Raw genomic sequence first — 18056 nt, forward strand, 5'->3', positions numbered from 1 at the left:
ATCAGACAAATGTGTTATACTTTTAAATATGATTGGAGCATTTTTAAATTTTGACCCCTCTGTAATACTTCACTGACCCCTACCTGGACGCCATGTTGTATTTCTCAAACACTGACTTATGAAGAACATTCATGCCAAATCTGATGCTTGTATCACCAAGTGAACAATTCTGGCCTAAAGTCATACTTAACTGCTCCACTAACTTCAGAATCAGTTGTTACACACTTGAGACGGGTTCACATACCTGCCATCTCTGTGTGCTGCCCCTCCTTCTGTGACAGTCTTGACAAAGATCCCGAGCTTCTCCAGGCCCATGTCTGCACCTGCACCCATCCCAATGATACTGATGCCCAGACCATCACCATCTGACAACAAGGGAATCACAAGTAACAATACTGTTATTAAAACCCAAATTTACACACTTTTAGGGGGGTTCAGTCTAGGGCTGCCACGATTAGTCAACTAGTCATTACTGTACATCGACTATCAAAATCATCAGTGACTAATTTAATAATCGACGTCATCATTTATTTTTTAAACTTTGTTTTTCTCTCAAAACTGCTGCTGTATCTTCCGCTGCCTTTCTGTCCTTGACACACGTGCACAGTAGTTGTGATCCACGTCACTCGTAATGTCACCGGAAAAGTTATGCTCAAACAATATCATGGCTAGCCAGCCACGAAGCTCAAACATTTGGGAGCATTTTAACCAAATTAAAAAGAAAAGGGTGCAATGCAAAATCTGCAAGGCAGAATGCATCAGCATCTGAGAAGGAAACTCCTTGTAGCTGATTATGATGAAGCGAGACAGTCGTCTCAGTAAGTTAATTGGCTAGTTAGCCACGAACATTGACGTCTATAGTGTTACTTACTTTGCTGTAAACGTTAACATTAATGATGAGAATTTCATTAGCCTTGGCGCACATGTTATGTGTTCACTGTAATGTTATCACAGCGATGACATGGTTGAATAGGAAATGTGATCAGGCTAATGTTTTACAATGCTACGTTACAGTGCTAAAAAATACATTCCTCTTCAATGGATGACTTTGTTACCAAGTAAAATTTGAATAAACTACCATCTTAATTGTCTTATTTTTAGTTAGCACATACCTTAAACACTTAAATCTTGTAGCTAATTAGGCAATAACCCTGTTGTGTCTGATGATTTGTGGACGTTAATGCTGGATTTTATGGTTGCAAACGCGTCGCCAGTAAATTGGCTATTTGCAACTGTAATCCAGCATTATGTTCACAAATCATCAGACACAAGGGGGTTATTCCCATTCTAATCCAATTCCATCATTTGCACAGTTTATTTTTCTGTAAGTAATTCGTTTGGCAACAGCGTCATCACTCCGGCGCCATTATTGACATCTGGGTAGCGAAGCGGTCAGGGCGCGGAGTAATACATCAAATGTGAAACGGTTGAATATTTTGCCACCGTCAAATCGATATTTGATTGTCGAAAATCTCACACGATTAACCAATCAGATTTGCGGAACAAACATAATTGGATTAGAATGATGGTTATATAAGAGCAGCTGCATGCTGATGCGATAAGCCACAATTTGTTTGATCCGATTAGTCGACTAATCGCAAAAATAATCGGTGACTAGTTGATTATCAAAATAATTGTTTGTTGCAGCCCTAGTTCAGTCTGTTTCACATATTAACTGTGCCTGAAGCATGAGAATGTGTTTCCTATTTAGGTAACATTGACTTTGGGACACCTTGTCTATGTCATTTCAAACACACTTTTTATGATGCATAGTCCAAACTCTTAGATACAGTTTGAAAAGTTAGTGTGTACATAAAGTTTACAGCCCAAATATAATTCTAAGCATTATACACTATCACATTAACAGAAATCCTTGAGATAAAGAAGCCTTTATTTTGTCAGAACATGAATTATTTTGAAGTTCAGTATCATTTTCTTCAAATAAACCTTGCACACAGCTCTTGCTTAAGGTATGTAGGATAATTCTACACAAATAGTTTGTCCTTTTCAGTTTTTTCACACAAAACTTGATCTGTAAACTTCAGCAAATACCTGAATGCAAATTGATGGCCACTTCATTAAAAAATACAGCAGGAATGTCACAAAAAACACTCACCCACGCCTGCGATTGGACTGTTCAATTTTTGATGCATCAAGCTTGTCAGAAAAAAACAAGATTTCAGGTGCTTGTACTTCAATAACTGAGGTACCCCTTGAGGTGAGGATTGTGTCAAACAAACACTCTCACTCACTCACTCATCTTCAACCGCTTACTCCATTTAACGGTCACAGGGGGGCTGTGACCTCCAATACTCCCTGGATCGGTTCACAGATGAGTGTGAAGCGGCTGGAATGAGGATCAGCGCTTCTAAATCTGAGGCCATGGTTCTCAGCAGGAAACCGATGGATTGCCTACTTCGGGTAGGGAATGTGGTCTTGCCCCAAGTGAAGAAGTTCAAGTACCTCGGGGTCTTGTTCACGAGTGAGGGAACAATGGCGCGTGAGATTGCCCGGAGAATCGGCGCAGCAGGGACAGTGTTGCATTCGCGCTAACGTGCTGTTATGACGAAAAGGGAGTTGAGTTGAAAGGCCTTCCTTCATTCCTTCTCTCTGTTCGGGTCTCGTCTATTTAGGTCTAGTCTGTTTGGGTTTAACTGACCACACTTTGCTAATTTTGCTAATTAAGTTGCAGGAAATACTGGCGAAAAGCCAAGCGGTGCAAAGGGGTTGGATTTGCAGTGTGTTGTATGAATGAAAACTGTTTATTTTGAACATTTGATACAACAACAATTACAAGATAGATCAGTAAAGACAACAACAAAAAAGTTCCTACTGTGTACCCAACATGTCCGAAAAGGGGTAGGGTGAAGCATCAGCTTGTTTATCTCTACCCCTTCTTCCCCACAACCAGTAATACCCTTTGCCACATATACACATAGATTCCTGTTCATCAGAAGTTAAGTCCTATATAGGCCCTAGTGCCCTGTGGTGCCCGTGCTTATCTCCAGATTATATAGCATGAAGCACATTAGAATCTACAACACCCCCTGGACAGGACACCAGTCCAAAGCAGGTTACTTCGCCAGCCAAAACCAGTCCCTATTTGCAGCTAGGTGGACTGGGACAATGTAGATTGTGTCTTGTCCAAGGACACAGACAGGTAGCGTGAGCAGGATTCAAACCCAGGTCTATATATTGGCAGGCCGGCTCGACAGCGTTAAAAAGGCATTGGTGTATAGTATTCTGAACATAATATGACCAGTCCAAGTGGAACCAGTCCTTCTCTTTAAACACCAAAGGTCTTTTAATAAATAAGTATAGTATGGTTCGTGTTGCTCTGAAGAGTGGTTCAGCCATGTTGCACATTTGTACATTGGATCTGTACCTTTCTCCAGCTCCACGGGGAACAGGTCCAGCCTCTCCACCCTCTTCTCCAGCTCATATTCAGCAGATGCTGCCATGGGATCCACGTCTTCATTACGCCTGTCGTAGTCCTCGTTGGGATAGGTGGCAAACACCTGCAGAGAGGGACAAATACTGAATCAGACTGAGAAGGAGCGTAAACGAGATACAGGTTGAATCACAAAAGCTTGACTTGTTACACTTGAGTGCATTTTGTCAGGTCTTATTTGATGGTTCAAAGTACTATGAAATTAAAGGTCAGTCGCTGCCGCTCTGTTTTTTATTGGACTTCCAAGGTTCGTCAGTGCCAACAGCACAATATCTCTTGGGTTTTATCCTGGTGAAGTTTGTATTCATAACAACAGGTGGCAAAATGTAACTTTATATACTTGGAAATGTTGTGGATTGTCTCATCCATGCAGGTGAAAATTCCACAACGAACAATACAGGTCCCATGAGGTCAGGTGTGGCAGCATGAGGTAATGCTGCACGTCACGGCATCTACCAAACTATGGAACCACCTTGGGTCTTGGATGGGTACACCCAGTTAGACAACTATCTGCTGCAATAATGTGAAACATAGCTGCCCCCATTACCTTCTCCAGCTGCTGGAGTCCTCAACAGTGAGATACCTATGTGCTTGATCATGCCCAGAGAAACATGTCGCCAAAATGTTGGAGCTATTCACTCACAATGCAAGTGGTAGAACTCATCTAAAGTAGAGTTCCTTTATTAGAGAGAATGGCGACATGACGAGTTTGGGGCAAAAATAGCATTGGCTGTTGATGTGTCTGCATGTAAATCCAGCTATTTTATTTATTTACTCGCTGAAAACGCTGGGTTACTGTACATTTGGATGTACAAATAGTCACAGCATGGGCTTCAAGATGTACAGATTCCCTTCAGATCGGAACAGAAGAAAAATTTGGGAAAATAAAGTCAGACGTGTGGGATGGAAGTCGACATCATCACCAAAGCTTTGTGAGGGAGGTAAATTTATTGTTCAGTCCCATATACAGTAAAACTCAACTAAACTGTCATCATATAAACCAGATATTTGCAGTCACCGGACAAAAAAGTCCCAAAGTTTTTGTATTGTTTTCCATGTAATAAAGACTGTATATAACAGATTTTATACAGCATACATTTTGACTATCACATGGACACAGGCTTGCCTCTACTGGTGGTTGGCTCTCACTGCGGTATTGTATCACTTCCTGTTCCGGAGCACAGCGGTGTTTTGCTGTATCTGTTAGCTGTTTAATCTGCGCAGTTAGATTGATCTAGATAACTAGATAACGATTTGTTTCACAGTGTAATCTTCACGTGCCTTAACTAAAGCACTCCCTCTGCTGAATCACCTCTAAATTATTTACACATTATTCACTTTGTGTGTTTTTAGGAATCTGCTAGCTTAGCGCAGCTACTAGCTCCTAGCCGATTTAGCATGGCGGCTTCTCCTGTCTCTCCTGCACTTTTCTGCTCTGGGTGTGAAATGTTTACTTATTCCTCGGCCTCCTTTAGCAGTAATGGTACTTGTAATAAGTGTAGCTTATTCGTAGCTTTGGAGGCCAGGCTGGACGAATTGGAGACTCGGCTCCGCACCGTGGAAAATTCTACAGCTAGCCAGGCCCCTGTAGTCGGTGCGGACCAAGGTAGCTTAGCCACCGTTAGTTCCCTTCCAGCAGATCCCGAGCAGCCGGGAAAGCAGGCCGACTGGGTGACTATGAGGAGGAAGCGTAGCCCTAAACAGAAGCCCCGTGTAGACCGCCAACCCGTTCACATTTCTAACCGTTTTTCCCCACTCGGCGACACACCCACCGAGGATCAAACTCTGGTTATTGGCGACTCTGTTTTGAGAAATGTGAAGTTAGCGACACCAGCAACCATAGTCATTTGTCTTCCGGGGGCCAGAGCAGGTGACACTGAAGTAAATTTGAAACTGCTGGCTAAGGCTAAGCGTAAATTTGGTAAGACTGTAATTCACGTCGGCAGTAATGACACCCGGTTACGCCAATCGGAGGTCACTAAAATTAACATTGAATCGGTGTGTAACTTTGCAAAAACAATGTCGGACTCTGTAGTTTTCTCTGGGCCCCTCCCCAATCGGACCGGGAGTGACATGTTTAGCCGCATGTTCTCCTTGAATTGCTGGCTGTCTGAGTGGTGTCCAAAAAATGAGGTGGGCTTCATAGATAATTGGCAAAGCTTCTGGGGAAAACCTGGTCTTGTTAGGAGAGACGGCATCCATCCCACTTTGGATGGAGCAGCTCTCATTTCTAGAAATCTGGCCAATTTTCTTAAATCCTCCAAACCGTGACTATCCAGGGTTGGGACCAGGAAGCAGAGTTGTAGTCTTACACACCTCTCTGCAGCTTCTCTCCCCCTGCCATCCCCTCATTACCCCATCCCCGTAGAGACGGTGCCTGCTCCCAGACCACCAATAACCAGTAAAAATCTATTTAAGCATAAAAATTCAAAAAGAAAAAATAATATAGCACCTTCAACTGCACCACAGACTAAAAGTTAAATGTGGTCTATTAAACATTAGGTCTCTCTCTTCTAAGTCCCTGTTAGTAAATGATATAATAATTGATCAACATATTGATTTATTCTGCCTTACAGAAACCTGGTTACAGCAGGATGAATATGTTAGTTTAAATGAGTCAACACCCCCGAGTCACACTAACTGCCAGAATGCTCGTAGCATGGGCCGAGGCGGAGGATTAGCAGCAATCTTCCATTCCAGCTTATTAATTAATCAAAAATCCAGACAGAGCTTTAATTCATTTGAAAGCTTGACTCTTAGTCTTATCCATCCAAATTGGAAGTCCCAAAAACCAGTTTTATTTGTTATTATCTATCATCCACCTGGTCGTTACTGTGAGTTTCTCTGTGAATTTTCAGACCTTTTGTCTGACTTAGTGCTTAGCTCAGATAAGATAATTATAGTGGGCGATTTTAACATCCACACAGATGCTGAGAATGACAGCCTCAACACTGCATTTAATCTATTATTAGACTCAATTGGCTTTGCTCGAAATGTAAATGAGTCCACCCACCACTTTAATCATATCTTAGATCTTGTTCTGACTTATGGTATGGAAATTGAAGACTTAACAGTATTCCCTGAAAACTCCCTTCTGTCTGATCATTTCTTAATAACATTTACATTTACTCTGATGGACTACCCAGCAGTGGGGAATAAGTTTCATTACACTAGAAGTCTTTCAGAAAGCGCTGTAACTAGGTTTAAGGATATGATTCCTTCTTTATGTTCTCTAATGCCATATACCAACACAGTGCAGAGTAGCTACCTAAACTCTGTAAGGGAGATAGAGTATCTCGTCAATAGTTTTACATCCTCATTGAAGACAACTTTGGATGCTGTAGCTCCTCTGAAAAAGAGAGCTTTAAATCAGAAGTGCCTGACTCCGTGGTATAACTCACAAACTCGCAGCTTAAAGCAGATAACCCGTAAGTTGGAGAGGAAATGGCATCTCACTAATTTAGAAGATCTTCACTTAGCCTGGAAAAAGAGTCTGTTGCTCTATAAAAAAAGCTCTCCATAAAGCTAGGACATCTTACTACTCATCACTAATTGAAGAAAATAAGAACAACCCCAGGTTTCTTTTCAGCACTGTAGCCAGGCTGACAAAGAGTCAGAGCTCTATTGAGCCGAGTATTCCTTTAACTTTAACTAGTAATGACTTCATGACTTTCTTTGCTAATAAAATTTTAACTATTAGAGAAAAAATTACTCATAACCATCCCAAAGACGTATCGTTATCTTTGGCTGCTTTCAGTGATGCCGGTATTTGGTTAGACTCTTTCTCTCCGATTGTTCTGTCTGAGTTATTTTCATTAGTTACTTCCTCCAAACCATCAACATGTCTATTAGACCCCATTCCTACCAGGCTGCTCAAGGAAGCCCTACCATTAATTAATGCTTCGATCTTAAATATGATCAATCTATCTTTGTTAGTTGGCTATGTACCACAGGCTTTTAAGGTGGCAGTAATTAAACCATTACTTAAAAAGCCATCACTTGACCCAGCTATCTTAGCTAATTATAGCCAATCTCCAACCTTCCTTTTCTCTCAAAAATTCTTGAAAGGGTAGTTGTAAAACAGCTAACTGATCATCTGCAGAGGAATGGTCTATTTGAAGAGTTTCAGTCAGGTTTTAGAATTCATCATAGTACAGAAACAGCATTAGTGAAGGTTACAAATGATCTTCTTATGGCCTCAGACAGTGGACTCATCTCTGTGCTTGTTCTGTTAGACCTCAGTGCTGCTTTTGATACTGTTGACCATAAAATTTTATTACAGAGATTAGAGCATGCCATAGGTATTAAAGGCACTGCGCTGCGGTGGTTTGAATCATATTTATCTAATAGATTACTGTTGTGTGTTGGGGGGTTTGGCTGGACATTTTGGTGCTGTTTTCTTTTCTTTGCTCTCCAGGTGGTATGCAAACTGTTTTTTTCTGTGGAGAAGGTGCTGGCAGAAGAGTCCTTCACCCTCATCAGAACTATTGGCTGCACCTGTGGAGGATGTTCACGTGCAGGCCTAACAACTTGCAGCACCTGTGGATGATGCTCACGTGCAGACTTAAAGACTTTCAGCTGAAGCAGATAATGAGATGGCGTTCTGCATTTAAGCCATGAGTGATTTGAGCAGAATTGCCGGGAACTCGACCTTGTGACGTTCGGTTGTGAGACGCTGAGGACCGCGCCAGGGTTTGACACATCGTGCCTGTGAAGGAGGACGGGTGAGGGACACATGCTGTCAGCACACATCAGAGGTGATTATCGTCTGAATAATCATTAATAGTAATTTGGCGTTTTGTTACGCAGTATATTTGAACATTGATGAGAATTGTGCAGTTTGCTTCTCACTGCCGTGGCGTACGGATTGATGATCCTCCACCTGTTGTGAGACGCTGCTCATTTACATAAGGCTTAAATTCAGACCTGAATGTGTTGCTGATAGTGTGTGCCTCTGAAGGATATTTGTTGTAGCTCTGTTGACTTACCTCACCTTTTCCGTCCTTCACAGAGTCAGTTTGTCGTATCCACCTGGGGGGTGTTCGGTGGTGAATCTGAGTCCAGAAGTGCCGGGCTTTGATCCATTTGGGCGCTGGAGAGCGCGCCGTCCTTCACCTTGCCAAGACAGCTTACTATTTATGTTGTACACGAATTATTGCACATGAGGGGGAATAAATTTGTTTCTTGGAACCGCTTTCTGGTTATTTAGCGCTGGGCCATTGTCAGATGCTGGTTCGGTTCTCTGACCCGCGTCAGCACATAACAGTAGTTCCCGGTCTGTACAAAATGGACCCAGCGGCAGAAGCGGTTCCATTTGCGGAAAGAGTTCAAGAACACTTGGAGAAGATATGGGAGCAATACAGCATCTCGCAAATCGAATTAAACAAACAGATGCCCGCGTTACGGAGCTTGCAGCACAAGCCGTTCCGCTTCCTGCTGCTCCAGCTGCGGCACCATCGATACCAGTGCAGATAACTCCGTCACCCAGAGAGTCGGCTTCCGAACCAATTATTGGTCATCCGGAGCCTTATGCGGGAGACGTTGAAGCCCATGCAGCTCGGACGAGCTGAAACAGCCATATTGCCCCGGTCACATAAGCGTTAAGAAAGATAACGATGACATATCTCCAGGTGTTTTTGGACAGGCATAATATAAAAAAAAAAAAAAAAAAGGCAGACCTTTGGTTATTTAATTATTTGGGTCTGTTTTTGTTTTCATGAAAGGGTTATACAGTGTTTAGGGAATTAGAGGCTGTTCTGGTTGGGTGAACGACTGGCAGTTCGGAGCTTGGCTGGACTCAGGTAATCGTATGTCTTCATTATTTGACCTTAGGTAATTTTTGTTTGTGGATTGGGTCGTTTTGTTTTGTTGTTTTTTATTTCCCTGTTTCTCTAACCCCAACCTCACATACTCTAAGACCGTTTGTCTTTTGGGTTGTGGGGTGGTGCAGGTTGGTTACGCTGAGCGTTTCTCAGAAAACCTCTGCACCTGGGGGGGGGTTGTCAGGGGCGTTTTTTTGGGTTTGGTTGGTACCCGGTTCCACTCCAGCCCCGGTGGGCCTTTGACCGTTCGTCATTGGCGTTACCAGGGTGTAGTGCAGCGGGAACGTACCTCAGTCGGAGTGGTGGGCCGATCTGTGCCGTTTGCCATTTCGGTAGTTCCACCCCTCCCGATAGGCTGGTGGTATGGTCGGTTTAGGGGCACCGGACATATTTCCGGTTTTCCGCTGCGCTTAGGGGATGGGACTGGGTTAGTTTTTCCTGTTTCCTTCCCCGGCTTGGTAGTTTTGTGCCGTTCGCCGGAATTGTACTAACAATAGGCTCTGGGAATAATCTGGGGTCTTTCGGGGTGCTGGGGAGGGTAACAGGGTTTCCGGTTGTTTTATTTGCCCCCGGGGTGGTTTAATGGAGTCCGCCGGGGGTTGGATTTTTGTGTTTTTTATGTTTCCTTCCAGGTTCCACCTCCACGGTTGATGGGACGGTCCTCTGGGGGGAATTGATTTGTGGGGCCGACTAGCCAAGTGTGGCCGGGTCTGGGGTTCCTGGGTTGTGGGGAGGGTGCCTCCTGGGGTTGATGGTACGGTCCTCTGGGGGGCGCTGTTGCTCCATGTATACCTGGGGACCTCTGTGGGATTCCGGCTTTGGTTATTACTCCTGGAACTGGCGGTAAAGGTCTTCTGGGGGGTGTTGAGCTCTGCACGTCGTCTGGAGGGGTTGTTTTTTATTTTTCTTTGTGAAATTGTGTTTGTATTGTGTTGTCGGGGCTATATTGGGTTATTGGATTTGGGAGTTTTTCTTTTCTTCCCGGGGTTGGATGGGACGGTCCCCTGGGGAGGGTTTGGGTAGGTTTTGTATTTTTCTTGTATGTTAGGTTGTACTTGGGACTCTTTTGGGGTTTTTGTTGATGCCAGCCGGCCTTCCAGCCGCGGTGCCCTGTCCTGCTGTCTGCTGTGGACTTCGGGGACGTTACACCGTCTGCTTCCTGTTGTGGACCCCGGAGGGAGGTGCTGTTCTCGGGCCTGGTCTGTTTGGTCGCCGGGAGGCTTCCCGTTGATGGGGGGGTATTGTTGTGTGTTGGGGGGTTTGGCTGGACATTTTGGTGCTGTTTTCTTTTCTTTGCTCTCCAGGTGGTATGCAAACTGTTTTTTTCTGTGGAGAAGGTGCTGGCGGAAGAGTCCTTCACCCTCATCAGAACTATTGGCTGCACCTGTGGAGGATGTTCACGTGCAGGCCTAATAACTTGCAGCACCTGTGGATGATGCTCATGTGCAGACTTAAAGACTTTCAGCTGAAGCAGATAATGAGATGGCGTTCTGCATTTAAGCCATGAGTGATTTGAGCAGAATTGCCGGGAACTCGACCTTGTGACGTTCGGTTGTGAGACGCTGAGGACCGCGCCAGGGTTTGACACATCGTGCCTGTGAAGGAGGACGGGTGAGGGACACATGCTGTCAGCACACATCAGAGGTGATTATCGTCTGAATAATCGTTAATAGTAATTTGGCGTTTTGTTACGCAGTATATTTGAACATTGATGAGAATTGTGCAGTTTGCTTCTCACTGCCGTGGCGCACGGATTGATGATCCTCCACCTGTTGTGAGAAGCTGCTCATTTACATAAGGCTTAAATTCAGACCTGAATGTGTTGCTGATAGTGTGTGCCTCTGAAGGATATTTGTTGTAGCTCTGTTGACTTACCTCACCTTTTCCGTCCTTCACAGAGTCAGTTCGTCGTATCCACCTGGGGGGTGTTCGGCGGTGAATCTGAGTCCAGAAGTGCCGGGCTTTGATCCATTTGGGCGCTGGAGAGCGCGCCGTCCTTCACCTTGCCAAGACAGCTGACTATTTATGTTGTACACGAATTATTGCACATGAGGGGGAATAAATTTGTTTCTTGGAACCGCTTTCTGGTTATTTAGCGCTGGGCCATTGTCAGATGCTGGTTCGGTTCTCTGACCCACGTCAGCACATAACAGATTACAATTTGTTCATGTAAATGGGAAATCTTCTTCACAGACTAAGGTTAATTATGGAGTTCCACAAGGTTCTGTGCTAGGACCAATTTTATTCACTTTATACATGTTTCCCTTAGGCAGTATTATTAGATGACATTGCTTAAATTTTCATTGTTACGCAGATGATACCCAGCTTTATCTATCCATGAGGCCAGAGGACACACAATTAGCTAAACTGCAGGACTGTCTTACAGACATAAAGACATGGATGACCTCTAATTTCCTGCTTTTAAACTCAGATAAAACTGAAGTTATTGTACTTGGCCCCACAAATCTTAGAAACATGGTGTCTAACCAGATCCTTACTCTGGATGGCATTACCCTGACCTCTAGTAATACTGTGAGAAATCTTGGAGTCATTTTTGATCAGGATATGTCATTCAATGCGCATATTAAACAAATATGTAGGACTGCTTTTTTGCATTTGCGCAATATCTCTAAAATTAGAAAGGTCTTGTCTCAGAGTGATGCTGAAAAACTAATTCATGCATTTATTTCCTCTAGGCTGGACTATTGTAATTCATTATTATCAGGTTGTCCTAAAAGTTCCTTGAAAAGCCTTCAGTTAATTCAAAATGCTGCAGCTAGAGTGCTAACAGGGACTAGAAAGAGAGAGCATATCTCACCCATATTGGCCTCTGTTCACTGGCTTCCTGTTAATTCTAGAATGGAATTTAAAATTCTTCTTCTTACTTATAAGGTTTTGAATAATCAGGTCCCATCTTATCTTAGGGAACTCATAGTACCATATCACCCCAACAGAGCGCTTCGCTCTCAGACTGCAGGCTTACTTGTAGTTCCTAGGGTTTGTAAGAGTAGAATGGGAGGCAGAGCCTTCAGCTTTCAGGCTCCTCTCCTGTGGAACCAGCTCCCAATTCAGATCAGGGAGACAGACACCCTCTCTACTTTTAAGATTAGGCTTAAAACTTTCCTTTTTGCTAAAGCTTATAGTTAGGGCTGGATCAGGTGACCCTGAACCATCCCTTAGTTATGCTGCTATAGACTTAGACTGCTGGGGGGTTCCCATGATGCACTGAGTGTTTCTTTCTCTTTTTGCTCTGTATGCACCACTCTGCATTTAATCATTAGTGATTGATCTCTGCTCCCCTCCACAGCATGTCTTTTTCCTGGTTCTCTCCCTCAGCCCCAACCAGTCCCAGCAGAAGACTGCCCCTCCCTGAGCCTGGTTCTGCTGGAGGTTTCTTCCTGTTAAAAGGGAGTTTTTCCTTCCCACTGTCGCCAAGTGCTTGCTCACAGGGGGTCGTTTTGACCGTTGGGGTTTTTCCGTAATTATTGTATGGCCTTGCCTTACAATATAAGGCGCCTTGGGGCAACTGTTTGTTGTGATTTGGCGCTATATAAATAAAATTGATTTGATTTGATACAGCGGAGTTTTAGCTCACATCAGATAAAATGTCCCGTCTGATCTCAATGTATTTCCATTAAAACCTCTGAGCAGTCTGGACGTGCAGAGGTACAAATTAAAGTTCAGCTCTGACACTCGCCGATTTGAGGAAAGTGGGAGAGGAATCATTTCTGTCATTAAAAGTCCGACCGTTTAGTTTTTTCAAACAGTGTTCAGACTCGGACCCGCAGCCTGACGTGCACCTGTTAAACACAAAAGGCTGTGATTTGACACTTTTCTGCTTTTAATCCTTTGTCTCCCATCATATTATAACAGTTTTTACAGCGTATATTTTATGTATATTTAATATACAGTTTTTATGTTCACACCCCTTCCCTTTGGAAGGAGGCTGTGCAGCATCCGGGCAAAAAAGTCCAGACTGAAAAACAGCTTCTACCCGAATGCTGTCAGACTGTTGTACAGTTCAACATCCATCACCAAACTGTTAACATTGCACTACAAGCACATTGTCACCTTCTTAATATTCTAATGCTGCTGCTGCTGCTGACCCTGTGCCTTGTATATATATTCTATGGCCACCGGGGTGCGCATATTGTACATTGCAAAAGTTTATATTGCAAAAGTTTATACAATAGGTTAGGTTAAAAAAATTGTCCCAGTTAACTACACCAATACCTGGAGAAACTGCATTTCGTTCTGCCTGTAAGGGTCGAGTGACAACAAAAGTGAGTTTGAGTCTGAGTCTGATATACTTTGATAAAATTAAATATCTCCAAAATTCTTAGCCAAGGTGTGTGCAACTGTATTTGCAATTTAGTACCAATTCTATCACCCTACCACTAACGCACCACTACCAAGCCCCGACAAGAATGAAACCTCTAAAGCCGCCACTGATAATTGGCAGATTGTTTCAGTTCCAATGTGGCTCATATTTATAAAATGACTCGCGAAATTAGATACGATATGCTGGAGAATGAAGTCCTTCAACTCAAATCCACTTTCTTTGATTTAAGGTTGTACTGCTTTGTGTATGTTCTAAACTTCGATGTCATAAAATAACTGTCGGTTGCAGAGCTGTATCCAGGCCAGCTGATACACAGATGATGGCACAATAACAAGTGGCTTCGCCGCTAATGCAGAGGTAATTCAATTGAAATCGATCAACCGCTTAGACGGCCGAAGTGCTTCCTGTGAGTGGTTTCCTTCACAGCGGTTACGTCTATCAAACACACCTGGGAAATCAGTCACAACAAGTGAAGACAGAGGCCCTGTTTCCCACATTCTCTCTGCTATAACAGTGTGACAGTTTATATAACCACCCGCAGCATGCTAATGGAGGCTTTCTGCAGCTGCTACACACACACACACAAACTGAATCTTTAAAAGCTTCACTTTTACTCTGATTATGCATGCAGCACCTTGTACGCTCCGCTAGCACCGCTAACTCTGTGCTGGGCCTTCTTCTCACACACATTCTTTGGTTTGTTTCTGAGTTTTTACACTTTTCTCAGTCACAAGTTCTTTAACTCCTAAACTGTCCAATTTTAACAATTTGTTCCCAGCTTAAAGTTCATTGTCGCGCTTCCGTTCTCTGGCATTTCATTTCGCTCTGTTACGTCCTAGCATACCATTCCTTCATTGCTACCCTCCATTAATACGTCAGCCGTCTCCATAGCAACCCCACAGTGAAGTACTTCTCCCTTCTGACAGTACTGTGAAATGTTACCAACTGTTCCTTCTCAAACATTTACTCAGCATTATTGTCTTTTCATGCATCAAGGACATTTCTCAACACTCAAGTGTTCAGCTTTTGATTGAAACTAAATCATATTGAGGTCGGTGTTGTATGGCCTTTTTGCAAAATACCACAAAATACCATGCCACAATCGCCACATTTTTGTAAACACAAAATTATAACACAACACAGATTCAGTCAAAAATCTATATATATATACGAGGTCTGTGATATAAAAAACTGTCCTTTTTATTTTTTTCAAAAAATAAATGGATTTGATTCATATGTTTTTACGTCAGACAAGCTTGAACCCTCGTGCGCATGCGTGAGTTTTGTCATGCCTGTCGGTGACGTCATTCGCCTGTGGGCAGGCTTTGAGTGAGGTGTGGACTCCCCCTCCCGTTGGAATCTCTTTGTCTAAGACGCTGCAGGGAGATGGAGCGCGTTGCTTTATCAAATTTTTTCAGGACCGGTGAGGGATATCCGTGTGGACACTATTCGAGAAATTCAGCTGGTTTTCGGTGTAAAGTTTAACGGCTGATGAGAGATTGTGGAGTTTCTTTCGCTTTAAGCACAGCCCACAAAGCGGATCGGCGCGGCGCGGTCAGAGGTGACGTCCGTCTGGCTGTTTCGAGCTGAAAACATCCTAATTTAAAGCTCTGTTCACCCAGGACGTCGTCAGAGAACAGAGAAGTTTCAGAAGAAGCCGACATCAGGAGTTTACCCGGACATTCCACTGTTAAAGGAGATTTTGTAATGAAAGAACGTGCGGACGAATTTGCCGAGTCGGATCCGTGACGACGTGGCAAATCCGTCTGCGCCGCGACAGGAAAAACACTTCCGTGTTGAAAACCATTTGTAAAATTCAGGCGGCTTTTGATGGCTTTCAACAAGTGAGTATCTGAGAAATTGTTTAACAGCTTGGGCATGTTCCAACTTGTCTGTTAAGGTTTCCAACGGAGGTGTTTTTCCTGTGGCGACCCCCCGCGGTCGGGTGCGGCTCGACATGCGAATCTGCCCGCACGTTCTTTCATTACAAAATCTCCTTTAACAGTGGAATGTCTGGATAAACTCCTGATCCCGAATTCTTCTGAAAGTTCTCTGTTATCTCACGACGTCTTGGGTCCACAGAGCCTGAAATTAGGAAGTTTTCAGCTTGAAACAGCGAGACGCCGCCACCTCGGGCCGTGGGCCGTCCTTATGGTGACAGCAAAACTCCAAAATCTCTCATCAGCCGTTAAAATTTTCACCGAAAACCAGCTGAATTTATCGAATGGTGTCCACTCAGTTGTGCCTTACAGGTTTTGAAAAAATTTTTATCAAACAAAGCAGCAGTCTCTGAGCCATTCCTAAACAATGAAAAAATCGACGAGAGGGTGGGCCACTCCTCACTCAAAGACTGCCCACAGGCGAATGACGTAACCGACAGGCATGAAAAAACTCTCATGCCCACGAGGGTTCAAGCATGTCTGATGTAATCACACATGATTCAAATCCATATAGTTTTTGAAAAAAATAATAAGGTCGGATACTTTATTATTTTTTTCAAAAACTATATGGATTTGAAAATACCCACGATTTTTGTACGATATATATATATATATATATATATCGTACAAAAATCGTGGGTATTTTTTGGCTTTATTGCAAAGATGGTGTAAAAATAATGAAGATCTTTAAATATCCTAAATATATAATCCTAAATATTCTAAATATCAAATCGTAGCAGGCTATAACAGTGCTATTCCACGATCACCCACGATCCAAAAACATGTAAAAATGGGATGAAATGGCTAATTCCATCTTGCCTCCTAACAGGCTGGCTTATAATGTGTAGACCTGGCAATCTGCCCAAAAATGCAAAAAAAAAAAAAAAAAAAAAAAAAAAAAATAATAATAATAATAATAATAATAATAATAAAGACCTGATCAAAAATGGCCACAAATGCTGTTTCGGCTTCATATTTTTACCCAGATGGACCATGATCAAACACATTTCAACCTGTAGTCACTACGAATACCCCATTTAAAGTAGTTCAAACATAACTGAAGCTGTTAAGACTATGGATACCCGAAGGTTACTACATACTATCAACAAATTCGAGAATCAGGATGAAATTTTTGAACAGTTCAAAAATAGGATCCCAATTTCAAAACTGGTGCCAATGCTGGCCGTAACTACTACGTTATTCTCAAGGTCAATATCCAGGCAGTTAACCTCGAGGGGCAGGTTTTCTCTCTGAAATATTGCCGAGCAAATACATGTAATTTGGTCACTTTTCACAGGGGTCAGGTTCATCAATAATGTCAATTTAATGTATAATGGTTCATTTCAGGTCATTTTAGTGTATAAATCTCACCGTTCAAGGCAATGATAGATCACAGCTGGTCGTTAGAAGCAAGTTAGAGACAACAAAAAACCATCTGATTTCAATAAAACAACATACAGACCAAACATGTTGTCACAGAAACACGAATTCTCACCTTCAGATTGGCGACTTTGCCTGGTGATGTAGCGCTGACCTTGGTAATACCAAGTTTGTTCAAGACTGACAAAAATGACTCAACAAATCGCTATGATGCTTCAAAACGTGCCCTGATTTGCTATTCGGAATTAAATGGGAAGGAGTGGCGCTATGTGGAATAGCTCCACCAACAACTTAAATCTCCTTTCTTCCCATTCTGATGCTCAGTTTAAACTTCAGCAAGTCATCTTCACCACATTTAGATGCCTCAATGCATTAATGTGCTGCCGTGTTAGCCATTTGTGTTAACAAGCAATTGAACAGGTGTACCTAATATGGCTATACCTATAATGTGAGTGTATAGTTCCCTTTCTGGGACTTATGACTGGTAGGGGCTGTGCTGTTTGATTTAAAAATATTCTGAAGTGCACAATAAGTGCAGCTAATATATTGATACTTTCGTAACATAAGACACAGAAGTCTAAAACAAACTATTTGAAGTGTAAATTTTAATTTAACTTTGGGAAAGTTTAACTTGAAATCCCAACTGTAACTGTAAAAGATACTAGAAAAACATCGACTGACATCGGGGTGAATGTGAGGCATAATTGTAAAGCGCTTTGAGCGTCTGATGCAGATGGAAAAGTGCTATATAAATGCAGTCCATTTACCATTTACCATTTAAAATTTATGGCGCACAATAGGCCTCCTTTAAATCAACAGTTCTGTAAAATCAGGTTCTAGCCATGTGTTTTAAAACATAACATGAGATACATCAGATGTACATTGAGAGCCTAAGATCTGAGCACGTTCAGATGATCCACCAACAGTGAAGGCAATCAGAATAAGAGATCCTCCCTTCTTATGTGATCAGGACATGGCAGACAGATTAACGAGATCACACGTGATACAACCCCCTAACCTCCTTCCTCACCTCTAACAGAGTTGTAGATAAACTCTTTCGACAGTGAGGTGACTCTCTTTAGAAGACAAACATTGGGATTACAGCGGGGGCGTGTGAGGGA

At 42.8% G+C, this 18056-nt stretch overlaps 1 protein-coding gene across 2 annotated transcripts in view; it reads right to left on the reverse strand.

Moving 5' to 3' along the window:
• LOC117531355 (neurabin-2-like) overlaps positions 1–18056 on the reverse strand; it is a 55221-nt gene that overhangs the window by 16962 nt on the left and 20203 nt on the right. For both annotated transcript variants that reach the window (XM_034194433.1, XM_034194434.1), the window contains exons 3-4: positions 3386–3518; positions 245–365 (exon numbers count right to left, since the gene is read on the reverse strand). In XM_034194433.1, coding sequence (XP_034050324.1) covers positions 245–365; positions 3386–3518 — 254 coding nt within the window. The remainder of the gene's footprint in view (positions 1–244; positions 366–3385; positions 3519–18056) is intronic.

Source organism: Thalassophryne amazonica, chromosome 18 (assembly GCF_902500255.1).
Source record: "Thalassophryne amazonica chromosome 18, fThaAma1.1, whole genome shotgun sequence".
Lineage (NCBI taxonomy): Eukaryota > Metazoa > Chordata > Actinopteri > Batrachoidiformes > Batrachoididae > Thalassophryne > Thalassophryne amazonica.